The sequence below is a fragment of the Bombus vancouverensis genome, unplaced genomic scaffold (genome assembly GCF_051014615.1).
Source record: "Bombus vancouverensis nearcticus unplaced genomic scaffold, iyBomVanc1_principal scaffold0052, whole genome shotgun sequence".
Taxonomy (NCBI): Eukaryota; Metazoa; Arthropoda; class Insecta; order Hymenoptera; family Apidae; genus Bombus; species Bombus vancouverensis.
Genome location: NW_027468943.1, coordinates 392 through 19,975, shown reverse-complemented (window position 1 = coordinate 19,975; position 19,584 = coordinate 392). Strand labels below are relative to the sequence as shown.

At 34.9% G+C, this 19,584-nt stretch overlaps 1 protein-coding gene and 1 long non-coding RNA gene across 4 annotated transcripts; one reads left to right on the top strand and one right to left on the bottom strand.

Moving 5' to 3' along the window:
* Positions 1-8,216: 8,216 nt before the first annotated feature.
* On the bottom strand, positions 8,217-16,235 carry LOC143304726 (uncharacterized). 2 transcript variants are annotated; one of them, XR_013061381.1, is made up of 3 exons: positions 16,132-16,235; positions 10,211-13,626; positions 8,217-10,059 (listed from the first exon to the last, which is right to left on the bottom strand). It is a non-coding gene; the product is annotated as an uncharacterized LOC143304726 (long non-coding RNA). The 2 variants fall into 2 exon arrangements; XR_013061380.1 differs by lacking the exon at positions 16,132-16,235 and having other exon boundaries at positions 10,211-14,213.
* Positions 14,318-15,751, top strand: LOC143304725 (venom serine protease Bi-VSP-like). 2 transcript variants are annotated; one of them, XM_076627250.1, is made up of 3 exons: positions 14,321-14,827; positions 14,899-15,053; positions 15,382-15,751. In XM_076627250.1, exons 2-3 carry the CDS (start codon positions 14,922-14,924, stop codon positions 15,535-15,537), a joined length of 288 nt encoding a protein of 95 aa, XP_076483365.1. In that variant the 5' UTR covers positions 14,321-14,827; positions 14,899-14,921; the 3' UTR covers positions 15,538-15,751. The 2 variants fall into 2 exon arrangements, with proteins under 2 accessions (XP_076483364.1, XP_076483365.1); XM_076627249.1 differs by having other exon boundaries at positions 14,318-15,053.
* Positions 16,236-19,584: the final 3,349 nt, after the last annotated feature.

Below are 19,584 nucleotides of genomic sequence, written 5' to 3'. Positions count from 1 at the left end.
AATCTTCATCACATAACTGTATGTACTCCTCGAGGTATAATTACTCAGACACGTTACAGCGTACCTTCTTCGTTCCCTGATGGCTGATGTTGATCGTTGACGTTTATAATGAAAGAATTTCATCAACGGCGCCATCTGGATCCTTGTTGAAAAATTAAAATAGCCGCAACAGCACCATTAAGCTCATTACCCAGAGTAGCTCTTGTTGCTGAGTCGTGGAGGAATTCTTATCATCAACGACATAAACTATACCAGTTCCGGTAACGTTCTTCAGATGGTCCAGGCACTCGAACTCGCAACATCGCTCTCCAACACGGAATTTCTTGCATGTCTGTAGTAAAAAGAAATCGATCAATTGTACAGATCAATCGTCACTCGACTGCTCGAGAATTCAGATCATCCAGAGAATAGAATAGAGACGTGGAAAAATGTAGTGCGATCATCGCAGTGGGAGGAAATAGGGGGATAGGGACCAAATGAATGAACGAGATGTTAAGGACAACTGACGATAAGTTCTTCTTTTGTCGAGAATTGCATGTTTGTGAATGGTTTGTGGGTGGTTAGGTGGAGAGAATTGAAGAGTTTGGAGGTGACTGGGAGAGTGTTTTGGGCAAGGTAGATTGCAGAATGGTTGCGGTAGCATTGTGTTAATTATGGGTTTGTACATGTAATCTTTGTATGTATCACTACATACAACCTAACGTATATTTTTAATAATACATCAGAGTTTTAGTTATTTCATAGCTATGAATTTTATACTCTATAATCTTGACGTTTCATTTCACAGAAGCGTTTGAATATCCATAAAAATTAAATGAACCAATGTATTCATTATCTTATAGAGAAGATATATTATTTTTAATTATGTTCCAATTATTTATCATGATCCTGATTTCCTTATTCTGAAAATTTGAAAGAAAGTTTTGTAGTTTGATACTTTCAGCGACAAAGGGTCAATATTGCTTTAGTATATTTCGTCACATATACATGTATATCTATATGTCGGAGATGAAAGGACACCGGAACCTTTGGATAGCCCCGCAACATTGCAATCTAAAGTCTACTATAACTGTAACTAAACTATTGTAGTTATTCAATCCGATTGTAATTGTTCGAGATTAGTGACGGTGAACTTTGGCTCGAGGTGACAGTCTGTCGCCCAACGTAGCCGCGGTCAAGGGATGAACGCTTTGCCTAACAAAGGTATGGAGTAATTCTATAGCTCTCCTTAAAAGAAATATTCGTGGCGACACGCGACAGTAAACATTCCAACGGTTTCTGTCCCGTGGCTCGCCACACGCAGACCCTATTCTTCGAGTAAGATGATTGCCAGATGTCGATGCGTCTCCGCAGTACATGTTCGGCTAGCCCGAGGGCCCGTTATAAATCTTAAGGTTTAGTTAACTAAAGTCCTTCAAACAGACAAACAGTCTTTGTCCCAACTACGGGAAGATAGGGGAGACATATTTTTCAACGAGCGGCGTCTCCCACTAGCAACTTTCCCTCGAGGGCGGCTAGCATCTTTTTCTAACCACCGATATGGAGATTGACCAATTAGCAGCAACGTCAATTTCCCTTACTTCCTAAACGAAGGCTTTCCTCGACGAATCCGATGATCTCGTGTCCTTAGACACACCCCATTATAGTTTTCCTCTGTGGCATCATCGGGACGGGACGGGCATTCTTTTACGCGCTCCCGTCGACCAAAGAGTAACGTTTTTACGCTCAGCAATTATTTTTACGAGTCAGACTTAGATTCAGCGAGAACGCCCATCTGTCATCCCGTTGGCCGCGGATTCGTTATTGAACCGGAGACCACTGTCACTAGTGTCGCGGACGTCTCACCGCCGTGGTAGATTGTCAAACCTGTGTTATTCATACCTGTGTCAATAAATCGTATCTTCGTTACACCGCAACGATGGCTACCTTCAATGAAGACTCCTCAAACACCGACAACCCTATCCCCAATGTCATTCCGACATATATATCCACCGAAAATGCGCTCCTGTAGACAAACGCTCGATTCGCGTCATAGCTTGTCGGATCTCAATCCGTTGGAAAAAGTTTTTCCTGTAGCATATTTTATTTTTACGAACCAACAAGGTCTTTGTTTATTTCCTTCTTTTTTTTGCTCCAATTCCCCCATTGTTTTTTCAAGGATAGTATTTCAGAGCCATTAGTCAAGTTCATTGTAACAATAAACGTACGTTTCGGAAACATTTTGTGCTGTGAAACAGAATACACTAAAGTTTGAAGGTCAACATTTTCGAAAGTTTATAAATGGAGGTGTATGACAGTATCACCAGCTGTTGCTGTCCAAGTAACTCCAACATCGAAATACTACAACGATTCCAATCGAAAACGCTAAGAGCCTTAATAGACGCACCTTGGTATGTTACCAACGAAACCATCCATCGCGACCTCAAGATACCTACAGTCAAAGAGGAAATAGCAAAATATAGCGACAGATATAGCAAAAGAGTCAAGAAACACCGAAACCCGCTAATCACTGGACTACTCGATACGACGGACCAGATTCGATTTCTTTTTACTACAGACATGCAAGAAATTCCGTCTTGGAAAGCGATGTTGCGAGTTCGAATGCCTGGACCATCTAAAGAACATTACCGGAACTGGTAAAGTTTATGTCGTTGATGATAATAATTCCTCCACGACTCAGCCACAAAAGCTACTCTGGGTGATGAGCTTAATGGTGCTGTTGCGGCTATTTTAATTTTTCAACAGGGATCCAGATGGCGCCGTTGACGAAATTCTTTCATTATAAACGTCAACGATCAACATCAGCCATCAGGGAACGAAGAAGGTACGCTGTAACGTGTCTGAGTAATTATACCTCGAGGAGTACATACAGTTATGTAATGAAGATTCGTATGTGAGTGTTTGTTTTCTTATTTCTTTTCCCTTTGTTTCATTTGAATGGATATTTGTACTCAAAGAGCGAGGTAAGATTACGTCAGATACGTTTTTACATATGCTAAAAAAATGGAAAATGATGACGATGAATCAATGACACGTAGAAAATTATAATCTATTGTATTGCTGTTATCTAATGGTGTTGTAGTTGACTGTATGGTGGATGTATCTAATGGTGTTGTAGTTGACTGTATGTTGTTCAATATTGCTATGAAACTCTTCTGATTCATTGTCACTTATACGAAGGATGGAAGTATACGAATTGGGAGAAGTCAGGTTGAGAGATGCAAGATTTATACGCTCGTTCTGTCAGTTATCCCAGTGTCTGTTACGCGATAGAAAATGAACGAACTGAATAATAAATGCATTATCGGCATGAAGATTGCTTGATGTAGGCCACCGCTTTTTTTCTATCCTTCCGATACCATTTTTCTTTTCTTTTTTTTTTTTTTGCGAAACACTTTGCTAGTCGTGAGAAGCAGCAATTCCCTTCTGCGAATCAATTACGGTTCACGAGAAATTGTATTATAGCCTGGAACGTATTCAAATTATCTTCAATTATTCTCGGCTGTTTCCATTTCCATTCGTCTCTTACGTAAGTACTCGTTTGATGTACGTACATAGTGAGACAATAATCGTTAACACCTTTAATGTCTTCAGTATTATAGAATAAGACGCGAAAATACGTTGAAACCTGACTTTTAGATTCGCGAGACTCTATAAGGCTTCGAAAGTCTCTTGTTTCAGGCCGAATAAAAAATTGTAGATGAAGAATTACATTGCGAGGTCTGTTAAGGAAAATTTTAAATCGTATCGTTGTAATAGGATTATTTCAGCGAGGGAAATTACGTGTTGCGTGCGAAGCCACGAGCTTTCTTTCAGGCTAATATACATAATTGTCCTATCGAACTTTCCATCTAAACCGTTGCGCTCACACGTGGATTTTGCATTTCAATTTTCTTACTTACAGTCCAGTCCAGTGAGAAAAAGTTAAATTTTTCAGCCCTCCGAGGTAGAATATGTTTTATAGAGAGACGTACAACGCCATGAAGGGGAGACAGATCAATAAATTGGGTTATCTTTAAATCACTGACAATCATTTCATCGACGCGGTTTCACCGACACCGAGTCCCCCGGCAACGTCTGTCGAAGCTTATTTACCGATACACTGAAATCAACCACAATCATTTTACCGACCTCTTCCTTTGCTGACAGTTATTATACTCGCTGTCATATGTTATCGTTGATTATACATCTTTATTTACAAATTCGTTCCTGTGTATAACGAAACAAAGGAAGAAACGAAAATGATACGTTTCATGACGCATTGTTAAATTATTAATTAACGAGAGTTACATATCTACATGAATGCTTTGAAATGTCAGTTATAATTCATGAAAATGGAAACAAGCCATTTTACTATACATAAATAGAATTATAAAGACATGTTACGTACTAATGCTTTTACGAAATATATTTCTGTATACGTTTGACGTTTCTGTATTATTCCTTATGTGCTTTCTGCTCTTGTGTTTAGCTCGTCGGAAGTAAAAATACGTTAAGCGAATCAGCTAATCTATTCGAGCGTTTCAATGGCTCAGTCTTCTCTTATGCAACTACCAAAAGAGAAGATAAGTCTTTGGTTATACAACATTTCATAACGTCCAAAGTAACGGGGCACTAATTAGTTGAAACTTTAAGACAGACCAGATATCAGTCATCGTCCGTAAATACATTTATTACGATCGTTTAAAGTTTAAAGAAACACCGTTATAAAGTCGTAATACGAGACAAAGCGAAGAGAAAGTAAACTGTTGGATATATGACAAAATAATTCTATTTTAAATAAGAGACTGGTCAGCGTGGTTATTTTGTTTACAAAATCAAACGAATTTAATGAATGTAATGGTAAGGAAGTAACTATAAGTGGCTGTTAAACTATTTTTATGCTTGAAAAGTAATTCGCAAAGTAATGTAAAGCAGTACTACTGAGTTGTACATAACCTCTTTCAGAATTTGTCTTTAACCTCTTGCTTCATAACTTCCTTAATTATACTCTTCAAACTTATGGACTACTTCGATGTTGTTACGAACAGAAACTGATAAAATATTAATCTTAAATATAGATTGAAATGAAAGCTTGTCACGTAAATATATATATGTACTAGTTACTCAAACTATGGATCACATAACCTATACAAAAAAAAAAAAAAAAAAAGAAAAAGAAAAAAATTATTGTACACTATAAAGCAAGAGGTTAAATCTTTAATCTGTTAAGAATTAAATTTTTTATTGTAACTACGAAAATTATAAAAGTACCAAGCGAAGCAAGTACGGAATATAGGGATATAGGAAGCGATGGGGAACAGCAAGTAACTCCAACATCGAAATACTACAACGATTCCAATCGAAAACGCTAAGAGCCTTAATAGACGCACCTTGGTATGTTACCAACGAAACCATCCACCGCGACCTCAAGATACCTACAGTCAAAGAGGAAATAGCAAAATATAGCGACAGATATAGCAAAAGAGTCAAGAAACACCGAAACCCCCTAATCACTGGACTACTCGATACGACGGACCAGATTCGCAGGCTGAAGAGGCACTACCCGCTAGACCTAAACGTTAGATTCATTTAATTATCCAAATTAAGCATATGCACTTACTTATAATACTTATAAATTATACCTATCTATAATAAGTATTAACTTATTGTAAATAAACAGCCATGTCACTGCGCCACGCCAGAAAAATTACTGAAAATTCTCAACGCGAGAATTGATTGTAATTCCAACAAATAAATAAAAAAAAAAAAGCTGTTGCTGTCCCCAAGCGCCAAAATACGTTTTGACTACTATTTTATGTATCTCACAGAAGTATGTCTTCATTCATCATCTCCCATGCCATCCACCAACGTGTTCTTAACATGTTATCTCCTAGTAAAATATTGATGTTGAGTCAGATATCCATCTGAATAATCTTTTCGGTGTCTACTACAAGACATTTAAAACCAAGGCTCGTACACACGTGTGCTTATACGTCAGATGTAACACCTAACACGAAACCTGCTTATATTAATATTAAATTTATGCATAGTAGGATGTTCGACCTTTGTAAAAATGAAATTATAATACATACAGTTTCACCGTGGAAAAGTGAATCTTTCTAGCATGTCCACGCAAATGCAGGGGAGGGGAGGACTGTGCATGCACCAAACAACTTTACGTTCGTAATTTTTCACACAAATGTACAACTGTAGGGAAATAATTATCTCTGATTTTTCGGATGTTATGAATCGACAATATCGCATAACGGAATGCTGTGTTCTACGTATTCTATTTTTGTTACGAAAGTGGTACAAACGAAGTCCACATAAGAATAGTACAACAAAATCGGTTCAGGTTAGGTTATCGTGCAGATATCGCGGCTTTTGCATTGGAAATCACGCAACTGCCAGTCTCGTCGTTCCTTGTAAACGAAAGAAAGGTATTGTAATCGGTCGGAATTAACATAAAACTCGTCGCATGCGACCATATGGCCTGAATGTTGAATAAACGAGAGTAGAGCGCGAGCTATGTGATTCTAACCGTTTAGGCGGAAACTAATGATTGTAACCAGAGCCGAGATATATGCCAATATTACTTTGCTCGTGTAACGTCAATTCATATCAGAGACCAGGCCACACACCACGGACAGGATGGCACCCAGATGTCTGCATATCCTTGGCGCGCACCCTCAATAGTCTTAAGTGCCCACCAGGGGCCTTGGCATTTTTATAGTTAAAGTCCTTCGGACCAAGCGAGTATTTCCTGTCTTAAATTTCCCTTTACGTTTATTGTTTACCACGTGTTAGCTTAGAAAGTTGGTTTTCTCCACTTCTGGTATGTTCCGTTGGCAACTTTCTCGCGAGGGCGGCTAAAACCCTTCCTGGTCTACCAACCGTCCTATTATCCAATCGGAGATGGTGTCTACTGCCCTCACTTCCTTAACCAAAATTGTCATCAACAAATCCGATAGTCCCGTGTCCTTAGACACACCCACCCCTAGCTTTCCTCAGACACAGTATCGTCAGTAAAACTTCACTTATTCTGTATCCTTAGAATAGTCAACATATCTATGTCGGTCTCTACTCTTATAAGTCGCGTACTTAATGTATTGTTGTAACTAAGTCTTACATAACGTGGTTGGAGTGAATTGTGATTTATGTTAACTCAGTGCGTGTTACATTGTGATTGCTGAATTCATAATAAAGGTTGATTAAAACCAAGTTAATAGTTGTGTTACGACTCAACTATATTTTATTTTCACCAACCAACCCAAAAATTACGTGACACTCGACAAAGCGTATAAGATGAGGAGAGAATCGCGATAAGGTAGAACAAGAGACAGATATTCTTTACGTAAAGCAAGTCTGTCAACTAGATTGAAATCCTATAGCTATAACTACAGTGAATCCATATTCTGGCGAATTGTCTTTTCACAAATGAAGCTTCTGAAGAACGGAATTGATACAATAACTACTGTTCATTCATAACTACTGTTGTAAGAATCTATATATTTGTCTATCTATATCTATATATATCGATCTATATATATTTGTCAGAATGTCATTTTATCAAAAAACCCATCCTCTGTAATCATAGTTTAACGAAGCATAATTAATAGAAGAGGTAGAGCGTTAAGTGGAGATGATTTAATCACAGTTAAGTAGATAAATCTCTATATTAGTCTCTTTAATTAAAATGTCCTACGTTTTATTTGCGTCATTTTTTTTCTTTATCCAATTTAAAATGTTTAAATAACAATAGCCTATACAATATAATTTTATGTAAAAAAGTTGATTATACCATGTTTATTACAAATATTTAACATTTTTGTGTACATACAAAATTTAAATTATACCTCGCTTGAGAACAAAAATTCTATTTGTTTTCCTAACATGTACTAATAATTATTGAGCAAACTAGAAAAAGCTGGAGGAGATTACTTAGGAAGATTACTTAGCATCTTATATTCCTGGCAAGAGAAAATGAAAAATTCGTTTCTTCTCTTTGCTTCCCTGTTCCTTCTTTCCTCCTTTTTCCCTTTTTACATCGCTTTGTTTTACATCGCAATTTACATTTATTTGTAAAGTTTGAATCTCCTCGATATTGAAGATGTTGAAGCTGCAAGTATGTATTTCATTTTAATCCATTCGAGACCGAGACTTAATTGTAAGACGATACCTAGGTGTCGGTACGATCTGAATGTTTAGTTAGAATGATTCTGTGTTTTACTCTCTCCAGGGTATCCTTTTCATACTTTGATTTTAAATCGATGACAATCTTAAATAGTATACCTCATATTTTTAAAATATAAAATTATATACTATGTTATTCTATAATGTATTATGTACAGTCATATATATATATGTCGGGTTAACATTAGGATTTAAGGCGCGTAACGATTCTTCGTTTGAATTAGCCATTGTTTTACAAAACAGAGAATATATTTACACGAATAAACAAGGTTTTACAAATATTATGAATAATGAATTTTGTAAATGATATGATTGATTAACAAATGATAAATTAAATTATTAATTAGATTAAAGAATAATAAGTTTTATCGAACAATAAAAGAAACGAATAATATATCTTACGATTTACTAATTTTAACGAATAATGAAAATTAACGATTGATAAATTTACAAATATTGAATTTAATTTACGCTATAAACAATGATCCGGGGTTCAAACGAATACACGGTCAACGGGAAAACTTTAAACAATTTTATAACACAAAAATACGTTTACTGAATCACACGGAAAAATTACTCGATGTATCACTTTCCAAGGCGACCACACGAATGCCTCTCTGATTAAAATCTTTTTCGTAATACGACTGCATTTGTTTGTCATATTCTCGCTGGAAACATCGAGAAGGTTCCAATCGTTGTTGCTAGGCAATATCTGTCAAAAGTTTGTTATATACTCCTTGGTAACATCGAGAAAGATCCAAACGCCGATACTAGGCAATTTCTGTCTTCATCAAGCAAAACGTTTATCCCGTGACCGTGGCTACGTTCAGCGACCAGTTGTCACCTCGAACCCACTTTCGCTTTTCACAAATGTCAAACAATTACAGATGACAATTACTTAATTACAGTTATGATAAAATCTAGGCCAAAGCACTAAAAGGCCTCCTCAAAATTGCATAGGGAAGGCTCCGGTTTTTCATTTCATCTCCGACATATATATATATATATATATATATATATAATAATTCTATATTGAAAAAAATATGAAATTAACATGATATATACATTACTACATAAGTTATATATAAAATATGTATATTATACCCTTGCCTACTGACTGATATGAATTTCATTCGGTCTCGAATGCGTTAAAAGAGAGCGCAAAGAAGTCGAAATTACTTATTGTAATTAGTAAAACGACCTGAGAGGCAGACAGATACAAGAAAGAAGGAATATTATATTAGCGGCATTATCATGTTTTTGCTCTCTTTAAGTCTTTCATCGAGACAGACAATCTACAGGTATTAATCGACCAATTTCTCCAAGCCGATAACTTCGAATTGATGTTTATATATAAGAAGTGTTATGTGTTAATCTGTCTAAATGTTTAAAAGGTGTTATAAATTAAATGTTGTTAAACGATACGTAATTGCCTTTTGATCGTAAATTTTACTATCAAGGGGTCTTTTATGTATGCGTAATCATTGTGAATTATAACAATTTATGTGATCGATATTAAAGGTGTTTAAAAGCATGTATTTTTTTCTATATTATTATTCTCCTATATTATTATCCTATATTATTATCCTATATTATTATAGCATTCCTATATTATTATAATATCCAATTACATGTTGATACACAAGATATACAGATTATTATTTATAACGTTTTGGTTTTCTTAATTGAGTCATTCATGTAGTACAAATGATAAGAAATTAGTAATAATTCACAGAAAAAGGATATCGTAGTAGAAATATTATAAAAAAACATTTTCTGTTTTAGTGTAGAGTTACTCCTTCTTACAGACAGTGTCGTACAAATCTGTACGTCTCTGAGAAGATGTAGGTATCTGAGCCCTTACTTCCTCAACAACTTTTAGATCTGATAGAAAAAAGAAACATACGAAGTAATAAGTAATGCTTACTAATAAATTCAACAAATACAGAGGAAGATGGCTAAATCGATAAATTAACGAGACTAAAAATTAATTACATCATGGATCTCTCGCTTTTAATTTTAAGCTGTAAATTACCGATATCGGTGACTGCCATATTCTCTTGAGTTTCCAAATCGTAAAGAATCTTTCCCCAGGGATTGGTCAACTGTGTATGTCCCCATGCGACGTAACTTGCTTAAGGAACACGAGCCGGTGATATGCAGGCAACGTATAATTGATTATCATTCGCTCTGAAACGCTGAAGTAATGACCAGTGCAGTGGTCCAGTGGTCATATTGAATGCCGCTGGATATATCAGCATTTGGCAACCTAACTCAGAGAAGCAGGAAATATGAAGCCACCGAATACCAATTAACTTCGTAGTTGCACGGTTCACATTCCATCATTTCTGAATATGCGAGGACAGTCCTCTTATTGTGCTTTTAATTCTTTTATTTGTTTCATTTTCAGCAAATATACTGGTTTTTTAAATTAAGCTTCTTTTTATACAGAGTTACAGATTATATTAATTTTATATAGAATATATTTAAGAAAGATATTTAATTTTTTGCTAGTTAAGTATTGATCGATTCAGTTACTGTACCTTTGTTCCGATAAATGCGTGCCATTTCCTCGAATCTAATATCATAGCAAATGCCAATACCTATTTTGCAGCCCTCCACATCGAACGTCGTTAGGGAGTTACCAGGACTGAGTGAATCACTCTCTCGAAAAGTAATCTTATTAGGAATGTCGATGTCGAATAGATGTACCTAATAACATAAAAATGTAGTCGCTAATTCTATTGCTGCAACTTTTGTAATTTAATATCAAAGTTACCAACTCCTAAACTTCAATTACTTTTTATTTAATAACTGACAGCGTTTTTATCACTTTCTTTTATTAAAAAATCTTATCATTTAATAATGTTTAAAAAGGAGAAAAAATAAGTATAATAATATTTTAAGTATGTGAAAAATTTATACAACAACAAACACATTACAACAAAAATGGGCGTTTCCCGTATCATAACGTATTTTATAAACCGTAAATTATAGAATTGGTTATAGTATACGTATGTACATATGTATATTCCTAAATTATTCCTAGATAGAGTCACTTTCTTCACCCCAATATTTTCAAATTCAAAGCCATAAAGGAATATATTACTTACCTTTCGGTGTTTTGCTATCAACGTTCCATCGGGACCCCAAATAGTACAGGTATTGTACAATTTATCGCCCTCTATTTCAGGCATCGTACCACCAACTACATAGATGTTGTTTTCTTTAGCTGCGTTCGATGAAGCAACGCTCGTTTCATCATCAGGAATACTCTCGGCGTATTTTGGAAAGTACTCTGCATTGCAATATTTCAATTAATGAAAAATAACTGTCTTTTGTTCCAACCATAAATTAAATTGAAATGTTTGTCAGTTTTTTATTTTTTAAATTATTAAAATAACTAAGTTTTATATTTCGACTTAATTAAATATGCAATTACTTAGCTAATAGTATATATAATAAATTGTTTCTACAGGTTCAAAATGAAAAATGAATATTTAGAAATATTTAATCACGACAATGCTATTTGTGTTAGCATCAGTGGCTTGTTACTCAACGACTTTGCTAGTACTTTTTGAAACATAAAGTTAGTTTTCAATTAACACTTATACTAGAGGCGGAATTATAAATGCAAAATAATTGATAATACTAATTTATAACTACCTAATTATTAGTATCTTAAAAAATATATTTATACAAAAATCACGATAATCATGAAAATGGGGAAATCCTATATTCTCGAATCAACTCACAATTTATTTTGTATATTAATTAGATTCCGCGCTCATCAGTACGTACTCACTGGCGACATCGAGAAAATGTATCGGCAATTCCTCGTACGACCAGAGGATCGGAAATATCAAAGGATATTATGGCGCAGCGCGAGTGGAGAAACAGAAACATATGAGCTTAACACCGTAATACTCTTATCATAGAAATAGAAGCAGTCCTCAATTCCCGCCCGCTAACTCCTATCTCCACCGATCCAAATGATCTCCTAGCCCTCACTCCCGGACATTTCCTCATTGGCGATTCATTAATGTGCTTACGTGATCGAGATTTCAGAGACATTCCATCGAACCGACTCTCCAAATGGCAGCATATCCAACAGCTTAAACAACATTTTTGGAACCGCTGGCATAAGGAGTATTTGAACGAGCTAACCAACCGCAATAAATGGAGCAAGGGTGGACACAGCATCCAAAAGGGCACAATCGTCATCCTCAGAGAGGACAACGTTCCCTCCATGCATTGGCCTCTGGGCCGAGTTATCAAGGTTCATCCAGGCGCCGATGGTGTCATCCGGACAGCTACAGTTCAGACGGCAAAGAGCATTTTGGATCGGGGCGTCAAAAGGCTTGTCCCACTGCCAATTCAACCCGATCTCGAGAAACCCGAACAACTAGCCACCGAGACGAAATAAGATGGGAACTTCAACCACACCTCCCTAGTTTGATCGGTACCCTCTCAACGGGGGGAGAATGTTACGCCATGCGGCTTACCATAGGTCATATTCTTAACTATCGATCGCGCCACTATAATGTCGCAGACGGATCGTCGCGTCTGCCCGGCAAACAAACATTGTAGTGGCAAGCGCGTGGTTCATTAAGCAGGGCGACTTCCAGAAACGTCGACTCGTGGCCCGTATTTTACCTCGCAGTAAAAGAATGTGGCGTGATCCGAACGTAGTGGGGGTCGCCTTCCAGAAAAAACGAAAAAAATCGAAAGGCGTTCAGAACTTTTCGAGAAGTCGAACCGTCAACACATGTGGTATGTCGCGCATTACTTATCAACCAAAACGCAGTTACATTTTTTTTGTTCCTTTTATATCTTTCTAGTTAATAAGTTGTTGAAATAAACATTAATTTATTTGTGTTAATTCCGTGGAATTTCATTGAACTACCCTTATTATCATAATCGAAATAAGGGGATCGATCAGTTCGTGGCGTCGATTATTTAATCGTAACGGGAACTTACAACTCTCGTTGACGTGCTATCTCGCGATCGCGTCTCTCCGCGAACGGTCGAAACAAAATGATTCACTAAAAACTGTCCTGAATTCCTAAGAATTTATTTACCGCAAAACTGACAAAGTGTTTATTTAAAAAATGAGGTTGAAGGTAGTCCTTTTCTTTCATTTCATTCATTTTCATTTTCTTTCTTAAGTATGGCTAACACAATATCTAATCAATTAAAATTTTATATTTTCACGTGAAAAGTTTCTTTAGATAATTATTATCAACATGATGACTAACTCTTACGGATTAATACGTGTCTGTAGGGCAATCCGGTGGACTTGATCGGCTTTTTACTTCGAAAGTTGAGTAATCGGTGTCGCTTTCTTACGCATCTTTGAACTGCATAAATGTTTTAAAATTGTTTGATCCAGAATGTACCACACCGGACAATCAAGAAGGCAGGTGCCTTGACTACAGAAAATGTAAACCTCTGCAAGAAATATGGCAGATACAGTACCGTACAGCCACCGATTTTTATAGACGATCAGTGTGCAGATACCAGGGCAATGTTACGATCGTTTGCTGTCCGAACGATCCAAACAAAGAGAAGAGAGAAATTTTAATAAAAACTGTGTATAAGTATAAGGCTTTGCGACCACCATACCGTGGTTTTAGCAACGTCTCTCATACCAGGGTGGTCGATGGTAAACCAGCTGAACTTGGTACGTTTTATGTCTTTCTTTCCGATTAATAATAAGCCATTTACTGCAAAGAATGAACTTTAAAGGCATTAAACAGCACATCAATGTACATTTCAATTAGACTAAATAATAATGCTATGATTTTATCGGTAGTAACTTTACTTATTAACTTGAATTATTTCTTTCTTTTACTTCATGTTAGGAAGAGTATCTTTTTGCTTGAAATAAAAAATTGATATAGGAGTAATAATATGGATAGAGATCAAAAACTGTTAGGGCAGAAATTACACGTTTGAACTTTATAGTTCAGTATAGTTCAAATAGAAATTATATAGAATTATTTAATAATTTGTATTCCACTGGAATAAAAATTTAATTTCTGTCTTTATCAAATCTCTATTTCAGAGTATTTGTACGTATGTACTTATCGTCTGCTGTATGATCGAATATCGAACAGGTAATAATCGTTGTTACTCGTTATGTGAGAAAAAATTATGTATATTCACAACTATGACTATTGCATTTTAGGCGCTTGGCCATGGATCGCTGCATTAGGTTTTCGTAATCCCCGAAACCCAGACAAACCACTATGGAAGTGCGTAGGTTCCCTGATATCGGCTAGGCATGTTTTGACCGCAGCACATTGTGCACATATGGATGGAATAGAAAACATACACAATCATAATATTGCCATTCTTAGATTGGTGGAGGAGGTGCCATTTTCGAGTAACTCCTCAAATATATATATATATATATGCTATTGAGTATTACTGAAGTATCATATCCTGAAATTTCTTACTGTACACATATATTGTGTCATAAAGCGTGTACAATTCTTTCTCATACTTTTCGTCATTCGTTTCCTGCATTTTCATTTATTTTTTTATTTTTCAGGGTACGTATATCCCATTTGTACGAAAGAGCCCCTACGAAAGAGCAACTTCGTCGGCTATAACCCCCTTGATGCTGGATGCAGAGCGTTAAGATATAGTAAGTGATATCAATTTTATAATAAAATTAAACAGTTCCAGTCTTAAATATCTTTCTTATTTTCTTCGTAGGACGACCACGACGTAATGCATTAATGGAAGTACAAATGCCAGTGATTAAGAACGCCGAATGCAAAATAGCTTATTCCAAATTTCCTAATGCACCTGATATCACTGATGGTATAATATGCGCCGAACATGCTCAGGGTGGAGAGGATTCTTGTACGGTAATTAAGTTACAGAGTTACTACAAACTATACGGTATCTGAAGACACGTCAATTCGAATTAACATCAAATCGACGTCTTAAACATTAGAAATAATAGATAAACACAATTTAATAGTTTTGCCCACTTCTCACACCTCATTATGGTATTTAATCTAATTTCCTTCTAATCTTAGTTTTGCTCAAAATACATATAACATGTACATTATAAATTGGAGTATTTCTATACACAAATCAATAGAAGATTATTACTGTATATAAGTATAATTTCAATACAATTCGATCGATATATTTCAGTATCTTTGATTAAAAATTTAACGATCCTTTCAGGCTGACCGCGGCGGACCACTGCTGATACAACATGAATTAACCTCCTATTTAATAGGTATTGTGTCTTACGCTTATAAGTGCGGCACAGCTGGCTATCCCAGCGTTTACACTAGGGTCACATCGTACCTTGACTTCATTCTCCAAGCGATGCAATAATATGATATTACTGTTCCATAAATATCATTGTGTAAAAAACGTAAAGTTGGATTTTCTTATTGTGGAGATAAGAAACAGCTCAAATTTACATTGTTTTGTACGTTACAAATTATAGGCTTAAAATGTACGAAATGTAACTTTGAAACGACACTAATTTTCTACGCACGATAAACCTTCACGACTTAGGTATGTAAAGATGATAAACGTATATTAATTCTATTAATTTGGTAATAATAAACCAACTTTCTGAGAAGTTCTGTAAATTTCGTTTCTGTTGTATCAAGAGAATAATGGAATATTTCACTTAGATCGTATACTTCTTGTATGTACATACAAAATTTTCCGGCTAATCTAAAACACTTCATAAGATAGAGTGCTTCTGGAGATTCAGACACAGAGAGTGCATAAAATACAAGATAAGTCTCGTGTCTTTCAAAATTATTTTTTATTCGCTAAAAACGTCCTGTGTACTCATGCAATCACATGCAACCTCGAAACTTCGCTTATTTTTTATCACTTTCCAATTCAATACACTGTTTCTGCATTTTTGACTATATGTAAGAGAAATTTCCATTCAGCCAAAGGTGTACTTACAGATTATAGATTCCTATACGACTCTCGGTAAAAATTTATCCGCACTCCAGATAGTTAAAACTTCTGTGGACCGTATTGATCCATCTGCACTCTTCGTATGACGTCAATATCTGTTCAGTGCTGTTGCGCAGGTTTCATTGTGTTACGTCAATTCGTTTGTGACCGTTGCGCGAGTAATGGCGCTTTGCAATGGCGATTTGCAGGAAAACAGTGCAGGATGCTGTGATTCGTTTCTTGTGGTCGGAAGTTATGTTTGATGCCTATATTTATCAAAGATTTAATGCACATTATGGAGAAAGTGTTTTGTCACGAAGTGTGTTTGAATGGGCACAAAAGTTCAAAGAAGATCGCACAAGTGTTATGAAAAAACAGCTGGACGCCCGTCCACATCCACGACGACAACATTGAACGTGCTCATGAACTTATGCTCTATGGAATAGACGAGTGACACTGGATAATGTGGCAAATCATTTGCAAATCAGCCACGGCTGTGCTTATGGAATAGTGCACGACAGATTTGGGTTTTAAAAAGTTTGTGCGAGATGGATGCCGAGAAAGCTGATGAAAAGGTGAAGACGACGATGCATTCGTGGTTCGCAGCTCAGCCCAAAACATTTTTTAACGAGAAAATACGAAGGTCCTTCAGCAAATGGACAAAGTGTATACAGAAATTGAGTGATTATGTCAAAAAATGATGTATGTCTTTTTTGACAATTGCTTAAAATAAATTCTACACCGACAGAGCGGGTAACTTTTTACTCACCCTCGTAAGACACTTAAATTTCCAATCTATTATGATGAACAAAAGAGCTTATACTATTAAATCTAATTGTATTTTGTTGCATGAGAGTACACGTGTATGTGATGTACATTACCTTTATATTCCCTTGAACGCTTCAATATTGCGCATATATACTATATTTTGTACAGCTTCTATAAAATTTTGTATGTTTGTTTAGGCTGTTAATCTAGAAGCTGGAGTACAAAGAAGTGGCACAATGATGTGGGCTGATGACATTTATAATTATCAAGGAATCACCCCTACATTCGCTCAGGTATATATCGTTGACTATAATGTATTTAACATATATGATTGTTAGAATATTAATAATTAATCTTTATTTCTATCAGAATTTTAATGAAACTGTCCCTTGGGAAGGAAGAACTGATACCTTGATATCACGGTTTGTACATCCTATATATACGACAAATTTTAGAACATTATATAACGAAGAACCAGATCGCCGTGGCCATGTGATGTGAATAAAAGGACTTGAATTTGATGATATTTTTGTAACGTTAGATAACATAACTAAGTATCTTCACAGTAAGATAGGATGACATGGTTTACATGATCTTAATGTTGTTCACTTGAGTGATGATATTATAAGGAAAAGTGTAATATCACAGGTAGGATGATTCATAATTTAGAACTACTATCTCATGTATGTATTACAAATTAAAGAAATATATTAAATTTTATAGGATATTTATGTTTAGTAACCAGTAATTCAGAGATTGGTATTCATGGTTACTATAACGAGGCTGTAGAAACGCACCCTTTCTTCTTTGCAAATGGTCCTGTATTTATGTCTAAGCCGAAACTGGAACCTCTGAATAATTTACATTTATTCTTGTTATTTTCTAAAATACTTATCTACAGTATACCATAAGGAATGATACCGTATCGCACCTAATCAAGTGCCTTAAGAAACATCAACAGGATATCACAGTAATCCCTTATCGACTGATATGTAAGTAAAAGTTATGTGTCATTGTTATACACAGTTATTTATCATTTTCTATTAATTCAGTTGTAGCCACTACAATATCTATGACACTGGTAGTAATTATGAGAACAATAACGATGTTCTATAAGAGGAAATTATGATTAGGAACAAAAACTTACAGGTAAGTCAATGTATATGTTATTTGCCATTTGAAAAGAAAGTTACTAACTTAGAATTTTTTGATAAATAATAATTGTGCAAAATATATTGGATTTCAAATTTGTCAAAAATTGAAATTTAAGAAGCATTGTAATAATATAACATTAATATTTTGATTTTTCAGGAGATATCATGCGGTGGATGGATAATATGTAAAAAATATTAAGCAGTATATGAATTTTCATATTGCGTAGAGATAACAAAATGAATTTTAAAAAATGGCGACATGGTAATAAGAAATAGCATCATGACAAAGAATATATAAAGACAGTTTCATTTTTTATAAATAAAAATTTGTTGTTCCAGATTTTGAAATATAGTGAAACGTTTAATTAGTATCTTAATATCTTTAAATAATTATTATTTTAGAATCAATTGTAATTGTATCATACGTACTTTTGAATTCGTGCAAGAACATATGTAATTTTGAAGTAGTTATTATTAGGAAATTGTTAGACGCGAACAGTATGCGAAAAGTTAGTATGCAGTGTAATAATTATCAATCAAAACACAAGAATTAAATTCTTGAGGAAAAAATTTCCGGAATTTCTTATTTACACGATTATAAAGAAATCCATAATAAGAAGGAGCTGCTTTCTAATACTTCTCTTCCTTGTAATGCCTATGTTAATGATAACGAGGTTCGACTTTTTGTTTTTAGAGGGATACTGGAAAATTTGAAAGTACAGTACCATTGGGAAGAAAATCACGATATTGAAAACGATATTTGCAAGTAAATTTCCAAAAAATCTGTTTTCAAATTTTCGCTTTCTATTTCACATTAAAAGAAAGGGCTGCCTTCTTTCTCTGCAAGACAAAACAAACATTCTGAATCTCGTATCAATGAATGATGTCAATAAGTTATTTTTCTTTTCAGATTGAACAATATTCCAGATTTATTCATAATTTCATACTACGCGAAGAATAGACTTTCATAGGTATATAAAGGAAATATTAAGTATAGGAAAACTCTTTTTCGTTGTAGGTGACATATGCTTCACGGTTGAACACATGTATTTTTGAACACATATAAATGAAAAAGTACTCTTATGGAGAAAAAGAATTGATACCTTCGATTGACATTAGATAATGTATATAAACTTATGAACAATCACTATCGGTTTGTATTTTAGGTGCACACGCAGATTTGTTGGAGTTCTTATAAAATGTACATCCTGTACGAACGTTTTATTCTTCCAAATTTTACGATACTATGTCTCATATAATAACTATATGGATTAAACGTAATATAAATGATCCGAAAATAGACTCGAACGACATTAATTGTCTTTCTATTTATACCAATATCGAAAATACAAGTAAAGCCGGAGCAATAGTATGCAAGAATGGACTATTTATTATTTTAAACCAAATCATAGCATATTCAGAATGCACAGTATTATCATGAAATGTAAATGAATCAGTTGTAAACGAACGATTTTACTGTAAAATCGTTGCCTCCTTTTTTTCATCTGAAATATAGCAGCAATGAGTACATTCTTTT

What these genes read in the sequence shown, in the direction of transcription:
- LOC143304725 (XM_076627249.1), top strand. Translation starts at nt 14,922, where the DNA reads ATGGAAGTACAAATGCCAGTGATTAAGAACGCCGAATGCAAAATAGCT. An exon ending in GTGGAGAGGATTCTTGTACG is followed by an intron (nt 15,054 to 15,381) that starts GTAATTAAGTTA and finishes CGATCCTTTCAG; the next exon opens with GCTGACCGCGGCGGACCACT.